At 41.9% G+C, this 17,054-nt stretch overlaps 1 protein-coding gene across 2 annotated transcripts in view; it reads left to right on the forward strand.

Moving 5' to 3' along the window:
* Positions 1-498: 498 nt before the first annotated feature.
* The window catches only part of CHRDL1 (chordin like 1), a 38,149-nt gene continuing 21,593 nt past the window's right edge, over positions 499-17,054 (forward strand). For both annotated transcript variants that reach the window (XM_053989923.1, XM_053989924.1), the window contains exons 1-4: positions 499-881; positions 3,700-3,845; positions 5,551-5,663; positions 9,564-9,657. In XM_053989923.1, the coding sequence (XP_053845898.1) occupies positions 3,740-3,845; positions 5,551-5,663; positions 9,564-9,657 (313 nt within the window). In that variant the 5' untranslated portion in view covers positions 499-881; positions 3,700-3,739. The remainder of the gene's footprint in view (positions 882-3,699; positions 3,846-5,550; positions 5,664-9,563; positions 9,658-17,054) is intronic.

The following is a 17,054-nucleotide window of genomic DNA, read 5'->3' on the forward strand; positions in this document are numbered from 1 at the left end:
AGCAGAAGGTGTCTGGCAGATCCCAGTGGATGCTAACTCCGTCGGGTCCGCTTCGGGGGGCACCCCGCCTAGGAGAAGCCCATTAAAGAGCCGTCTCGGTGTGGAGTCCGCTCTCCAAGAAAGCCACCCGTGGGGTTCTGTTCCCGCGGAGTAAGAGCGGCCACGGTCACCCAGCCTGCAGCTCGCTTGAAGGCACCGGAGCATGGCCGCACCGGCCGGGCGCGGGTCCGGCGGGCCGCAGCTGGTTCCGCGGGCGGGAGGGCAGCCCGAAGGGCGGGCGGGCTCCGAGCCCCGCGTCCGGCGTCGCCCCTCTCCGCGGCCCCCCATGGCGGAGCGGCTCCACCCCAGCCGTGTCAGTCACGCCGCTGTGCCGGGCGGCGGGCGCGGGGCGCGGGCGAGGAGGGGGCCGGGGCGGAGGCGGACCTGGGACCTGCTCACCCCGCCTCCCGTCGCCGCTCGCTGCCGGCGGGGCTGCGGGGCAGGACCCGCCGCCGAGCATCCTCCGGCCGCGGGGCCTCGCTGCGCTCCTCGCCGGGGCGGGAGGCGGTGGCAGGTGCCCCAGCCCGGGACCTTCCGGAGCGCCCACCCCGCAGCGGCGGATCCCTCCCTCTCCGCTCCCGTCCATCACTCGGGGGTCGAGGGCTGGCGGCGGCGGCGGCAGCACCCCGTCCCTCCCCTGCTTGCCCCTCCACTACCCAATCGAAGGGGACACCTAAGAGCCGCGGGAGAAGATCATGGCAACGTGAGTGAGCAGCGGAGCCGCCTGGCCGGACCTCCCCGTACCCGGCGGAGCGGAGCGCGGAGCCGCGCGGGTGCCCCAGCCCGAGCGCAGTTCGCGGCGGTGTCCGAGCGGAGCGGAGCGGCCTCCAGCCCTGCCCCAGGTTTGTGAGCTTTGCTGTCCGACACGAGGCCCCGGGAAGGCGCGGTCCCGCTGCCGGAGCTACTCCCGAGGCCGCGGCACAGACAGCCCAGCGCGGCGACTCGACGCCTCCCGGGCGTTCCGTCCGTCCCGCTTCGCCGGTCCTTGTCCCGCCGCCCCCTCGGGGCAGCGCCGGCACCTGGCCCGGCCCCGGCCAGGAGGGCAGCCCCGAGCCGAGCTCCCCTCCCGGCCCCGGGCGGGGCGGCGGGCGCTCCCCGGGCCGGCGACCAAGGGGCGGCTGTTCTGTCGGAGCAGCGAGAGCCGGAGCCCGCGGGCGCGGCGCAGCGGGAGAGCCGCCCGCCTCCGGCCACCTCCCGACGGCAGCGGGCGGACGCGCCGCAGGGATAAAGCCTCGGGAAGAGCGGAGGGAGAGGGTTCGCGCTGCCGGTGGTAGAGGGAGCGCGGCCGTCGGGGCTGAGCTGTCCCCGCCGCTGCATCACCGCAGCCCCGCGCCCCGCAGCCTTTGCCAGCTGCCCTCGGCGCTGCCATTTTTGGATTTTTAGGTTTTTTTTTTCTAATCGTAAAACGTGGCGAAGCCGGACACTGCCTCTTGTAGCTACCAAACCGGGCTCTTTGGAGGGCGAGGCGTTAAACAGAGCCCCTTCTGCTTTACTTCACTAAGTAATTCATGTAAGATGTGGATGACTTTAATTGTTTCTACAATGCAGAAAATACACCAATAATTAACAGGTTAATACTAACTGAGATTATTTAAATCCAGGAATATTTTTAGGACATTGCCCTTTGGGGAAATAAAGGGAGTGTCCTAATAGTGAAAAGTATGTGTTTATATTTGGAGTAACAACAATACAGAAATTAAAGAGAATTAAGAAAGACATCAAAAGTCTCCATCCCATTTCTGTTATTAACTCCTCCATCTCACATTACTGTGCAGCATTTCTAAAAGCAAGCAGTCAAAGTTTTGTAATGTTCTTCCTTTTGAAGACTTGACATTTAAAATGGGTGGATTTCCCAGTCTTTCTATTCCAACTAACCAACCTAGCCAACAGATACGGTGCTGCACAAAGGATAACTGTGCGCCATTTATAATTATTGTTTGCTTAAGCAATCCCTAAGAAGGCTGAAATATTTAAACATTCACATTTCTGCTAGTCCCAGTGATGTGCTACTGTTGTTCTGAATGCATGCATGATGTCCTGGGACTAAATTATGAGGTTTTAATGTTAAACAGGTTTTTAAAAGGATGTTTGGCTTGAAAAATGTCCTATGTGATTTGAATATGTGGAAAGGGAAAAATTACTTAAACTCTTATTCTGAAATTGAAACATTATTCTCAACTTGCAAAATAAATGGAAAGTTATGTTTAGTTACTGAATAGGCACTGTGCTTTAAAGAAGGGATTTCTTTAAACATTTTCAGAGGCAATTTGCATTGTTTTGAATGAGCTTACTGAGTACAGAGCAGTGACACAGGTTTAGTTAGTTAAGGAAGATGTCCATTGTGGTTGTGGTTTGGAAATACAGAGAATTCTTGAAGCTGCTGATAAAATCAGATCACACACCCTTTGTTACAGTATCCTAGGTCTCAATAGTCTTAATAGGAAGATCTTCATTTTATGGGCTTCTTAAGTTACTGTTTAGTTTCTTTAAGTTATCCACCACTTATTCACATAGAAATCATTATTTTTGCCTTGATGATCTGTAAGTTTGAACATATTTATATACAGTTCTGTTATTTACATGAAATCTGAAGAGGCCAAATTAATTTACAAAACAGACTGCTATTTTTCCAATAGTGACTCTTTTTGGGTTTTTAAGCTTCTATAAAACTAATAGTGAATCCATATCAAGGCTTTTAAAATCACACCCAAATCTTTCCAGCATTGTAAGTTATGGACAAGTGCACTCTGGGAAGATAACACTTTTGCAATGAATGCTTATAAACATTGGAGCAGCAAAATAGTAGAATCTTAAGTTGGCTGTATTAAAAAAAAATCTACTTCAGTTAATTAGTTAATTATTTCCGTAAAATAATTCACTTATTAAAACCCAGAAAAAGATAAACAGAATCACACATGCAGCAAGTACAATACCAGCTCTGCAGCACACAGAGAAGAATAAATTAAGCTTTGCCCCACATGCAGGATTTTGACATTAAGGATCTACAGGAATGAAGATGACAAGTCATTCCCCCACTCTGCTCTCAGCTATCAAGGCAGCAGAAGGGTTAACACTAGAAAAATTAATTATACACAGTACCAGAACAATAGTGGTGGGGAGAGGGGCGAGCTGAATTGTGCTGGAAGCCTATTAGATGTGGTAAGGAAAACTCCCACTGGCTGCAGCAGGGCCAGTGGCTCACCCTGAGCAGGGATTTCCACAGTGCAGGACCTGTACTCCAGGGACACCCAAGGTTAACTTTAGCATGAAGCAAACATGTTGCAACTGACACCACAGATACATCTAAAAGTGATGCTCTACAAAAACGTATCCCAAACTAGTTTCTTGGGAAAGAGAAGTTTTAAGAATTTAGATTGCTTACTTGCCAGATTGCTTTGAAATAAAACAAGGACATTTTTAGAAGGAATATCCAGCTTTCAGCTTTCAGGAATAGGAATGTGGCCCCTTTTCCAAAAATTAAATGATCTGAAGGCAAAGCTGTTTCTGTGAAAGGAAGATGCATGATACAGATTTTTTTTTTTTTTTTTTTTTTTTTTTTTTTTTTTTTTTTTTTTTTGCAGTTTAGGATTTCTGTGTGCTGGATGAAATAATTATCTTACAAGATTTTACTATAATTAATTTAATATTTTTTCCCAACAGCTCAACATTCTCTTCTTGGAGGCTCTTTCTTTTCCTGTTGATGATAAAGATGGAAAGAAAGTGGATATTGGAGGATTTTCATTTTATCTTTTTTGGTGTGCTCTGTCTCCTTTTCATAGATGGAGGTAAACTAGAACAAGTAAAACGTAAGTAGACTTCAAACAAAGCTGTCACATTCACCTAAATTGGCCATTTTCCTTCTATTTTCAGATGTGGTTCAGAAAAGAATGTCCTAAACCTTCTAACATTCTCCTCCTTCTAATCCTGTATTTAGTAGAATCAGGCCACACCCACATTTGGGGTACATTTTCCTAAAGCTGTACAGGTTATAGTGCATCATAAAGAACGCAACGCATCAGTTGGAGAATCTGTTTTATTTCAAATATCTGAGTCAAGAGTGTGCTTAATTCTATTTAGTAACCTCTGTAAACATCTGACAGATTATCTGGATCTGTCCCATGTGTAAGACTATTGTGCTGAAGTTTTCAGCTAGTGTAAAGCTTGTCCAAGACTTTCTGTTGTGTTGTAAAAACTACCTCACATGAACTGGATTAGATTCTCAACATCCTTTGAGAAAATTAACAGCCTCTTAAAAAAACTGTCAAAACCTTGATGAGAAGAATTGAAAAGAATGCAAACAAAATAAAGGAAGCATTTCTGCAAAGCCTGTCATCTGTGGGAGATGTTAACATATTTCAGAAATCATGGCAAGGAGGAATAGCTACCCAAATAAGTCTAGGAGTTATTGACTGCTTCAGCCTTGTTACTAGGTCTCTGGAATGCTCTCCCTACCTGCACAGGTTGGGTTTTGGCCTCCTTCTTACAAAAGACATCATTTGCCCTTAAAAAATTTTAGCCTCAGTATCAGCAGGTTCTGCTTCCAAGGAAGATGGGGGGAAAACAAATGAGAGTGAGTTCCAGAAAGGCCCTCTGCCCCATTGAACTCACTCACAGGAAAACCATGTGCAGCAACCTTGTTCAAAGAAAGAGCAGTGAGAAATTGCCAAACTCCAGCTGTCTGCTTTTTTGCATCCTGTGTTTCATTTGTCATGCTCCTGTGTGAAGGGAAAGCAGATCACAGCTTCTACTAACAGTCCCTAGCTCTGGCTACTTTCTTCTAGCCCAGTAAATGTGAAGACTGTCCCTGGCTTGGATTAGCACATGGAAGATGGGTATTTTGTTAAGATATCCTGAAGTATCATCTATACTGTAGGTAATCAATTAATCTGAACTTGGATATCATTAAGAGAACAGAAGGAAATTCCCACATGGAAACACATGAGAAACACCCTTTTATTGTAGAGATCTGAGGTTTCAATGTGAAAGCATAGTGTGACAGGAAGGGACAGGACAATAATGTCTGACCTGTATGTGGATTTCTGCAAGTCTGTAACTGCAGGATCAGAAGTACTTAGTGAACAAAACATCTTAAATATTTTGAAAGCTGATGCATAAATTATTTCAACATCTCTCTGTGGTACAGCCTGGGATTTTCATGAGTTGGACTAATTGCTTTGGTTTTGCAGTGAAGAGGTTTTGTTTTTTATAAGCCTGTCTGAGTGATCAGGCACTTAAATTTTCTTACCTAAACAGGTGAAACTCACCTGTATGAAAGCCATTTAATCATCATTTCAGGAGTTGCAATTTTGGAAAAATGGGAGGCCATGTCATTTATTTTGGTTTGGAAGTTTAGAAAAAACAGCTTGTGGAATTAAGGGTCTTTCTGCTGTGTCTTTTTCTCCAGGAAAATAAAAAGCAGTTTACAGAGAACTCTGCACATCTAAATATACTTCATAAACATGGAATGGAAATTTTCATTCATAGCTCTTTCAATTCTTTACTGTTTTACAGATTCAGATACATACTGTGTGTTTCAAGATAAGAAATACCATGTAGGAGAAAGATGGCATCCTTATCTAGAACCGTATGGCCTTGTTTACTGCGTTAATTGTCTTTGTTCAGAGGTAGGACTGCTGAGTTATTGATCCTACAACTCCTGCTTGCTTCACTGACTACAATCCTTTCTCATGTAGCTACAATTGATAAAGCCCAAACCTGTTTTCACTAGTGGGTCCTGGTCATGCTCCAGGAAATAGAGGCAGGTGATCGTAGTGAAAGGAAAATATTAACAGAGAAGGCCAATACTGGCAAAAAATACTTGCATAGTATAGACAAAACAGCTCCTTAATTAGCCAGAAGCTTTTTGGATACTGGGCATTGCATCTCGACTGATCAGGCCCCACTACCTAAGTATAATCCTCGCAGTTCCACCAATATAGATGATTATGCTGAATTTGGTACTTTGATCTATGTACACTGCCAACATCTTCCAGGCAAAGCATCTGCTGCCCTAAAGTGCTGAAGGACCAGGCTTAGATATCACTGTTAGTAAAAGTCAGTCAAAGAAGAATGAGATGATGAAACATGAGAAAAGGTTATGGGGAGCAGAGAGAATTGGATAGAACATGAAAGGGCTCCCATCAGTTGATGGCTGATGCAAAAACACAGCAGTCAGAGATCCCCATAGTATGTCATATACAGCTGGGAGGAGGCACAAAAATGAGGGCAGTTTATGTCCGTTAGAGTACTTTAAAATAAACAGTGAGGGATCTTAATCACTAACACATGAGACACTCCAGATGCTGAGTTCTGTCTGCTATATTTAATGCAGAATAAAGTAATCCTCGCTATATTCCCTCCCTGCAAGTGTAAAATATTGGGCCCCTGTGCAGCATTTGCTCTGAGGGAATCTGCTACTACAATTCAGTGCAGAGATGCACAAACAGTAGTCCCACAAGTTTAGCTGCAGCATGCAGCTGTGAGAGAAAAAACAATGTAGTGGGAAGGAAAGGAAAAGTCTTTGTTTAGAGCAAAAAGGAGTTTCCACTCAACTTTTGCTGATGTATATGCCAAGTTGAAAACTCCCTCAGAGTTTGTGTGGAGTAAAACACTCATTAAATCACTGGAAGAATGTGTCTTGGGTGGGGAAAAAATTAACTGGTAATCCTAGAGATCTGGATACAAATAAATGCTCGATGATTTTTAGAGAGATGTTGGACAGTTTGGAGGGTTGGGAAAGTGCCTGGTCGGCTCCTCTAGACAACAACAGTGCTGGGACCCAGACACACCCACACACTATGAGCAGAGTCTGTTTTATTTTTTAACTTGGGTGCAGAAGACAAAGTGATAGTTCAGGGCAGCAGGTTTAGTAAAGAAGGAGACTGCTTATGGTAGTTTCCAGTACATGCAGGCTCAGAAGTGGATTGGACTTTACTCCCTTTTTTGCTATGTTTTACCTTTGGTGTACCATGAGGGTACACCAAATGTAACCTGGGATAATTTCAGCAGTGAGGATGCTGATCTCTTCAATGTGACTCTTGTTCTATCTTCTATAGAAAGAAGATTGCAAATAACAATTGCAGCATCCAACCATTCATTTGAGCTTTCCCCCAGCCAAAATCATGCCCTCAGAGCACTGACCTACGATGAAAGCTCCTGAAGTTTCATGAAGTTTCCTTCAGGAAATTTATAATTTTAACAAAATAAAGGCATTAGAAAACATATCATGACATAGCACAAGCACAGACCACAAACCAAATATGACAGCGTAAAAGATGAAAGTAAAGTGTGCCACAGATAGCAAGTCAGAGAGATCTAAGTGTAAACCACACATGATTCCCTGGCAGGTAGGCAGAGGATCTGTAGAGAGCCTGATGCAGCAACTGATTCCCTCACACTGCAGAGAAAAGCAAAAAAATCCCCAGGGGTCTTTATGTCCAGTGTATCAAAATGTCTACTGGCCACAGACATTGTGACCCATGTGATGTCTGTGCAAAACAGGTCACATCAGCCAGGCAGCCGACAGATCTCTGCTCTGTCTCTAAACAGTCTGTCTGTCCATCCCCCCAGCACACACACTTCTGATGTTTAAGAAAAAGGTAAGGCAAATTAACTAAACAAAGGCCAAGTTATACAGCCTGGCATTAAAAAAAAAAAAAAAAAAGCTTTCCTGTTTTTGTGTGTGTATATAGTATTGTATTTTTACAAGTTATAATTTACATACTTAAACCAGAATAAAACAAAACATAATTCAGTGTTCTCACCCTATTCCCCCTTCCTTTTACAACCCCTCCTCCTCCCCAGTTCAGTCAACAGGAGCCTGTTGACTGTTACTGTCAAGTAAAATAGAGCACTCACAATTTGTCAGATCATAATTTTACTCCCTAAAATACAGCAGTTTTTTGCTTTTGCTTGTGTTTGTAGTCATATCTGCAGACCTCAGGCTAAATGCTCTCCACACTCAGCACTGATAGCCCAACTTCAGGAGAGAGATGCATCAACACTCTTTGGTACCTGATGCAGAAATGTGACCTTGGCCCTGGCTTAGAGAGACTGACCAGCACTTGAGTCCTGCTCTGGTCAGTGGGGCTGTGCTCCCAACTCTCACTGTGAATGCAGGTGTAAGATCAGTCTCACTAAGCCCTGCAGCAGACAGTGGAGTCTGGCTGGCAGCGTGGAGCAGCAAAGTTGGCCAGCAGAATTTTAGCATTTTTATCATTTATTTTTATCATTTATTTTATTTTTACAGCTGACCATGCACAGAAAGTAAACATTCACCTCAGGAGATTCCACAGGACTTAAAATGAAAAAGAGTGAGGTCACAGAATAGGACAAGTCAGCAACATGGAGACAGGTCAACAGGGAGTGCCAGCCTTTCTTCTGCAGCAGTGCTTCACAGGCTCCCACGTCTGCTGGGCAAGCAGCTGTGCAGACCAGGGATAGTCCCTATTCTCTGAATATCCTACAGTCTAAAATTTGCTCCTCTTGTACAAAATCAGTATATTTCATTTCAGTTCTTATTGGAAACAGATGGTGATAATAATTTTTAGTGTCTCTTTCCAAAGCAGATGCACAACTGTAGTTTGTGGCTAGCAATGATCTAACAGTAGGATTCCAGCCTGTGGTCTGCAGATATTTGTCAATGAATTATTTTGAAAGGGATGAATAGAAAAGCCTATACATCTGCTGTCTAGGGAAGTCTGCACATCCACTGAAAACATTTCAGTGCTCCAGAAGGTATATGAAAATAAAGTGGGTTTAGTTCTGACACCACCTAAAACTACAGTCATAACTTAGTATCAATGTTGATGCTGAAAGATCTTTCTTGTTATATATATGAGCAACTCAGAGGTAAATTAAGAGGATGAATTATAGATGGGAAATGGGAATTTGAAATGGATAGTCTTTTCTGGTTACAGACACCGGAGAATGAAAATTCCCTGTGTTTTAATTATAAATCAAACTTAGTTGTGGTCAAATAGAATATTATGTTAATGACATGAATAATGAACCCTATTCCCAAGACTTAACTCATATTTCTTAGAAAAATGGCTACTTACCATCTGGTTTTTTTTGTCTACTGGGAAAGCAATAAAAGGAAAACAAAAGGCTCTCCACAGTTTTCAGGAACAATTACAGATGCTATTGTCTCTTGTGGTCTTGAACTAACCCTCAGTAGGGGATATCTCAGAGATCTACCATTTATCCATGTCTTAGTTTTGGAAATGCAATTCCTAAGCATAATCTGCTCAAAAGAAAATGACAGCTGGAAAGAAAAGGAGAAATGGAGATTGTTGCTATCCATTGTTAGACACTTCCTCCAGTTTTAAGATTTTAAGGATTTTTGACCTCCAGCATAAATTCAAGGGCAGTGGTAGTATCTGAGCATATCTTGGTGTGAGTGAAACCAGAACGTTGTAAAAAGGCTTTTTAAAAAAAAAAAGTTTGGATGTAGAATAGAGAACACAGAAATTTGTAAGACAGCACATTTCATTAAAATACTATGTACTATGTTCCATCTGCAGAATGGAAATGTTTTGTGCAGCAGAATAAGATGCCCAAGTCTACACTGTGCTTCCCCTGTGCATGTACCACAGCTGTGCTGCCCACGATGCCCAGGTAATTCCTATAGTGACAAATAGTCCTTTCTGAAGTAGTTATTTAAAATGCTGAGTAACAACAAAATTAAATATTTGTGCTGGAAAACTTCTCTGAAGTAAACATCCTCCTGTATCCATTTAGGTCATGAGAGGCTTGTCCTACAGTAAGTTACAGTATTTCCCATGGTGTTTTCTGTTTAGGAAATCAGAAGTATAGATTTGTGAAGGGATCAGGTAAGCTACCAAGTCCAATCCCCTACAATCCAGGCAGAAAGTAGCAGTCCTTTCATTGACTGTCCATTCCAGACTCCTTGTCTCTAAACTCTATCACAATAAAACACCATCCCACAAACTTCCTAGGCTTCTGGTTTTGGTGTTTTCCAACAGAGCAGACCAAAATATGTGGTTATTTGCAATGGCTGTCTGTTAATAAGCAATTCAAAATGGCTTTGGCAAATGTGCATTTGTATAGTGTTGCTGTGGTAACATTTACCTTTCACATCTCAGGTCCAGGCATAGCTTCATAATTAGTAGAGACTGTTGTAAATCATAGAAGCAGTGCTGTAGAAGTTTATGACTATATAAATCCAATTGGATACTGTATAGTAAATTCTCCAGACTGTACATTTATTATATGCTCATTATTAAGAGCCACTGTATGAAAGAGACTAAGCAGGATCTTTCACAAGCCTGTTCCAGCATTCCCGACATGGCCTAATGGCTGGGAGATTTGACTGGAGCTTTTCCCTAAATGTCTGTCTTAGTGGCACCCCACATTTCCATTTATAAAAGAGTATTCATGCAGCATCATAGAAAGGGGTTTTATTTGGCTTTTTCCAGAGAGTTTAATTGTCTGAGGAAAACAGCTATTCCCTGAGCACGGCTTGTCAGCAGGAGGCAGTAAGTGCACAATGGCAGAGGGAGAAGAGTGCACAAGAAAGTTGCTGTTCAGGTGGGATGGATGTGTTCACTGCACTGGATAATAAATGGTATCCACATACCAGTTTTGGGTTGGATTCACCTGCCCTGACAATTGTATACCCTCTCTATCAGATATGTGTATCAATATCTGATCTAGGTGTCTAGAATCTTTTTTTAACCAGTGACAAGGAAGAACCATTTCGAGCTCATAACTCATCTGATGCTGTGATGCTGCTTTTGTGTCTTAGGATGACATTGAGCCCATTCAACTTTAAATCCAACTCTTTGGAGTTGGAACATCCAGTGGTTTTCTTCAAACATTCATTGGAGTTTTCTCTATAATGGTCTACTATGTAAGAAAGAAAATTTCTAAGGCAAAATGCTTTCTTTGGCAAACTAGAACTTAGTAAAATAGTAAGGTGCTGGGAACACAAACCCCTCTTTTGTTTCCAGATCAAAAGAAGGACTGGTGTGCTGGTGTGCCCAAAATCTGGTCTGTTTTTCTAGCTAATCTAAGCTTCACTTGGGAAGACAATAATCTAGATACCCTTTACAGCTATGAGGGTGATTCATCCTGTCACCCAGAATGAGAAGACTTTTTTCCCTGGAGATGCCTGTCACTCTCCACTGATTATTGGGGGGAACACAGGAAAACTGGATGCTTACTTTTTGACAGTTTAAGTTAAATCACAGAAATCCTACTCAATAATTGGCATTTGCAGTCAGGAACCTTTTCTATTTTTTTAGTATCTCTGTATCATATTTACTATAGAAACGTAAATGCTTCTAGATTGATTGGTTTTGCTTCAAGTGCTCCTTGGCAATGAACTCTTGGTTTTTTTCTGTTCATGAGCTTGTAAATGTCATGATACCTATGAAGATTTTTAAACATTCTACAGTGATCTAGTAAGGAAGAGTAAGGCCCCATGTAAACTCTCATATCCATTTTATCAAGTTAAGTTTTTTCTATTCATAGTCTTCAGCTGGAATTTTGTACTCCATGTTTAAACTGATAAATATGGAAAATTATCAGAATGAGCCTTTCTTGAATTGTGATCTTTTATCTTCTCTTAGCTGCTCCTAAGGTGTATTTGTAATCAATCTACTACAAATGATGGGCCATTACATTGCTAGCTGTGCACTATCTCATTAAAAATGTGAGTCTCACTAAGGTCTGGTTTTCCCCTGATTGAATCTGTAACAATGTTAGGTAACAGAGAACCAGGAGTCTCCTGTGATTTCAGGGGTTATTTACATTTTGCTTTCTGCAGCAATTATGTGTATAATATTTGGTGCTCTGTCTTCAGTGGTAATTGTTCATGCCTGATCTGAATAGGTATCTCAAGCATTCTTGCAGATCTTGTGCCAACTTTCCATTCCTATGCGTCCGGCATACAATGTCTTTTGTGCAACATCCCATGATATGCAGGAAATTCACTTCTCTGGTTTTCCTGGTTATTTTTTAATGGAACGTGTGAGAGCTCTGGCCATTGGCCATCCATGTGAATTTCTCTCATAAATGCTCATTATATTGTGTCACATATGTTTCCCCTCCATTTCTCAAGCTGCATTACAGAAATGAGTAATGCTAGTCAGAGTGACCTGGGGCTCTTCTCTTGCCTCTCTGCAGGCCTTGTAGAGTGTAACTGTACAAATCACTGTCTCCTTATTTAATGAAGCAGAGGTAATGCCAGGAGGCAGCATCTTTCATTGAACATTGAACTTCTTAGCTACCTAAGTGAAGGAGCTGTTGAAAGGATTCCTTTGAGAAAAGCTGGCACTGCTCTCCCCCTGGAATTAATGTCTTCTGCATCCATAGTGACACTGGACTCACTGACACAAAGAGATTCAGTGTTTGTATCCTGTCTCCCTGGCACCAGACATCATGAGTCTTAAGTAGTTTTCAGACATATGTTATGAAGCATCTTCTACTTCCATCAGTGGTTCACCAGCTTCTACCACAGATTCCCTGCTAACCTTTCTTTTTTTAAACCTATTCTTTGTAGCATTGGCAAAATCCAGACCTTGTTTCTTATACAGATCTAGATATTCCTTCCTTTTGCAGCTCTGAAAAGTATTTTACCATCTGGACTGTATTCTTCGTATCATCACATGTATGTAACCAAAAATGTAGGGTCACATGAATTGAGACTCTTTTTACACACTAGTGAGACTCAAAGGACATCACATGCTTCTGAGCTTGATCTCCTTCCTTCCACCTCAGGATGCTCCAGACATCGTCCGAGGAGAGATGATTTGTAGTTAGGGAGAGAATTCACCATCATTCTCAGCTCTGGATCAGCTCTTGACTTAGAGTGGACTTCAGAGCTTCTGCCTCCTGTCATGAAAATAAACTTAATGTAAAAATTCTTTGAGGATTTAGCTGTAGCTGTCTTTTATGGCACTTCTATGGACAGTGCCTTTAAAGCTGGAACATTTATTGTAGATTGTATAATTTCTACATTCAACAATTATAAATCAAAGTATTTAGAGTCTAGTTAAAGATCAAATATGTAAACCTAAGAAAAGCTTACATCAGAAACAAAAAATCACAATTGCAGGATTCAGAAAGGGTTTCCACATTCCACTTGCTGGTTTGATTTCTCAGCAGATAAGGCTGCACACTGATGTATGAATCAGCCCATCTGGCTCCAGTGTTTTCTAAGCTTGCTGCCCCAACTAAACACACTGCCTTCCAAGAACATTCAGTATTAGTAACATGCTCAAGTTTAAGCTCCTTTAGTACTGTGGTTTTTCTTTATCAAATCCAAACCACTTTTCTGGTGTACTTTTGTTCCTCTTTAGGTACAGAAATGCCAGGTGTCACCTATAGATATACCAGATGAGGCATCTCACAACAGTGGGCTGAGAACGTCACCTAAAAATGAGTGAGGCTCTGTCTGCATGGTAGACTGCAGCATGGCCCAGTAATACCTGAATCTTTGAACTAGCTATTTTAGATCCTGGGACAGTGCAGAACTCATTGCACTGCAAAACTCGCAGAAGAAGCAGGAAAAATGTGCCTGCCATGAGCTCAGTGCTACCTTCAGCCAGTAACTGAGCTAGTCCAGGTGACAGCCTGCACACTGCAGTGTAGATAAAGACTCAGCATTGCAAGGTGCAGGGCATGTACAGCACCTGTTGATCTGACAGACAGGATTTATATATTTATAAGTAAATACAAACATGTATAGTGCAGCACATCTTGCACTGAATCTTGCAACCAAAATCTTCAACCCTGGCTGTTGGAATGCTCTGGTGGAGTGATTTTTCCATTGCAGAATGCACATACATTAAACCACTTGGTGAAGAGGCTTTGGGTTCTACCCAGCTCACACACCAGGACTCCCAGACTCTCAGTTCTAGTCTTCTCACCCTTTCATTCATGAACATTTTTGGGATAGAGGAAGGGACACTGTGCGCAGCTCTTCCATTCTCTGTTCAGCTCTTCTTGCTACCACCTACCCTTCTCATGTTCAGCAAGTGAGAGTCCTAACAATGGGTAGCTGTCAGATAGTTAAAATTAATTATTTATTTGGAAGTAAATTTGGTTTAGAAATATAATGGTATAGGCATTCCAGGGAGATGTCTAATTTTTTCTTATTGATATGTGCTTAGATAATTTGAGTTGGTTTTGTCACTATCTTCACAAGGAATGTTTGCTATCACAGCCAGATTGAAGTTATTGCTTGTTTCCATTATGCTTTTTTGATCATAAAAAAGAATTTAAAATCTATCTGTATATCACCATCCAAAATATATGTGAAAAAATACATATCTTCCCACATGGATGACAGAACTTTAATTCTTTGGACTGACATGATAGCATAGGATAAGCTGCTCAGAATTTTTCCAAGATAACTTCCAAGACCTTCAAAGAGACTTCAGAGAGGATTCAGAATGCACCAAAGCTTCATTTAATTTGTTTCTGTGGTGGTAGAGTGATTGGTGGATTCATATAATATTTTAACTTGAGAGCAGGAATTAAACTAGAGCAACCTAGAAAGTGTTTTATGAGCCCTTCAGAGTTGCTGGGCAATTGATAGGCAATTTTTTATGCAACTATAAAAGAAAACACAGGAAATTAAGCTGCAGAAAATATATTAAAATGATGTGAAGAGCTTGACTTCAGCCCTAGAAAGCTAAAACACAAGCAACAGCTTTTTGAATGTTTAAACCGAAACTACGTCTTTGCCTTGAATCTGGATGGAAGTTCATAGTGTCTAGATAAGGTGCTACTAGTTCCTTCAAGCAATGAATTTCATACACTTTCTACAGACTGACCATATTAAAGACTAGCTATGGTGATTAACTCCGAATTACCCTGGAGTTTTTAGAGCTTAACCTGGTCCTTAAAGTTATTTTAATGTAAAGCATTTTGTGGCTTAATATCGTTGACACCTGCACCTCCAAGAGGCACATATGGATTTTATTTAGAGCTGGTGTTTGGAGTTTTTGGATGGTGAACAACTTTTCCATCCACATTTATTATCAGCCTCCACCACTACTTTAAAGACAACATCATTGCACAGCTTTGGTTGTTCTTTGAAGGAACTTTAACACGTCATTTTAATTTGTAATATTACAAATTTACAAAACAGATTTGTAATAATTTGGATTGTGATGCATGACTGAGGGAAAAGGCTAAATGCACATGGACTGAAGCTTGATCCACTTTCTACTGTAGTCAACAGATTTCTATTAACTTCCATAATTTTTGGACTCAGTCTTCTATGAGAACAGATGCAGTTACTGACTGTGATATAGTCCTTCTCTCTAGAAATGCTAAGGAATATGGTAGAAATATGAGACAGAAGATGAAAGAGGAAACTGCCTTCTTCCTGTGCCACACAGAGTAGGTGTTTGGGCCAGGTTCCAAATCTATTTAGTTCAATGGACTTCAGATCAGACCTTGAGGTGACACATTCGAGTAGAGTGGAAACAAAAGCAGAGGGAAGAAATTAGGCAAAAGAATTTTTAGTAGGAAGGAAATCCATTTGGTCCCCTATGCTGTGCTGCAATTCTCCAAGGACCTCCAGCCACAAAAATTGTTTAAAATAATCCTAGCTGACCTCTAGAAGCTAACCCTGCACTGAAAAGGTGTTCTCTGTCTGAGATTCCTGTATTTTCATGAGATGATCAATCAGGACCTAGAGTTCTGGTGAGAAGTAGCTCTAGAATATTTGTGTTTTACCCTACTTGATGTGACAATGATAAAAACTTTTTTACCACTGTAAGAAAGTCTCCTTTCAGCAGTTGGTGGTTTTGACCTTGAAACAGTCAATTTGCAATAGCAGTTTATTCCCCCATGTGCTGCTGGCTCTCTGGGCTCAGTTTAGATACCCAGCCCTGAAGCTGCCCTAGGAGCAAGTCTGGAATACGTAGAACTGAGTTAAAGGTGCTGACAGGTTTCCTGCCTTTCTGAGGCAAAGTGTGCAAAGGCTTTTACAGGTACTGAGGAAAGTTTGATAGATAGGAAAAATTCTGGAAAAAAACGGAGCATGTTTTATCTCAGGTCACCATGAAACTTGTGCTCACGATGTCCCTCACTGCCTGTGAGACAGAGATTCCCTATCTACTCTCTTTTCTTCAGTGCCTCTGCATTTGGCCCCTCTCAACAAGTAGCCCCAGTGCAGCACCTCATACTCAAATGGCCAAAACATGGTCATGGAACATTTCCTGCACTGAAGGTCTTTTTGGGGATGTGAACCACAGTGGCAGAATGAGGAAATCCGTGTTCACAGCTATCTGCTTCTTTGCACTGGCCTTTCTGGTACAAATGGGTCAGCAGACAAACATTAATTGGATCTCTGAGTACACAGCAAACCTGCTGTTGTTACTGTACCTTAGTTTCACTGGAACTGCAGGAAAATAGGCAAGTGCTCTGTGTTTTATTAAGTACTACTATTTCTGCATGAAATGCACTGCATAAACACAGAAGAATATAATTTATGTGATCTTTTTTCCATATACACATAAGGATCTTTTTTTAAAGAATATTTTAAAAATACAATTTGGTTTGCACACATAACATCAAGGTTAGTTCAATCAACAGAGTTTTTCAGGATTTATTCAACATAACTATGATGAAAATCTCACTGTCACTCTCCTGGCAAGCTGCATAATCTCTGCAGGATGCTTCCCTCACCTCTTTTAAGTCTTAGGCTGCTCTGTTTTGAATTTGTAAGGATCAGATTATAAACACATATTTATTCCTCCATTTCAAATACTGAATAGCTGTTCCTTATATACAATAACCATATTCTATTGTCTTATGTGTAGGAGAGGGAACAGCCTAACATAGAGTATTTTTGCCTGGAGGCAGGCTTCTTTATCTTTTACTTGGAATGTTACTAGCACTTAGATTTCTCCAGGACTGGGAAGAGCTTTGGCTGAAGAATACAAAGGACTCATTACCACTTTCTCAGAGCTCTGATTCCTTAGGTGAAAGAAGGCTAGTTCAGACATTGTTAATCTGAGCAGCTCAACAACTGT

This window comes from Vidua macroura, chromosome 14 (assembly GCF_024509145.1).
Source record: "Vidua macroura isolate BioBank_ID:100142 chromosome 14, ASM2450914v1, whole genome shotgun sequence".
Taxonomy (NCBI): domain Eukaryota; kingdom Metazoa; phylum Chordata; class Aves; order Passeriformes; family Viduidae; genus Vidua; species Vidua macroura.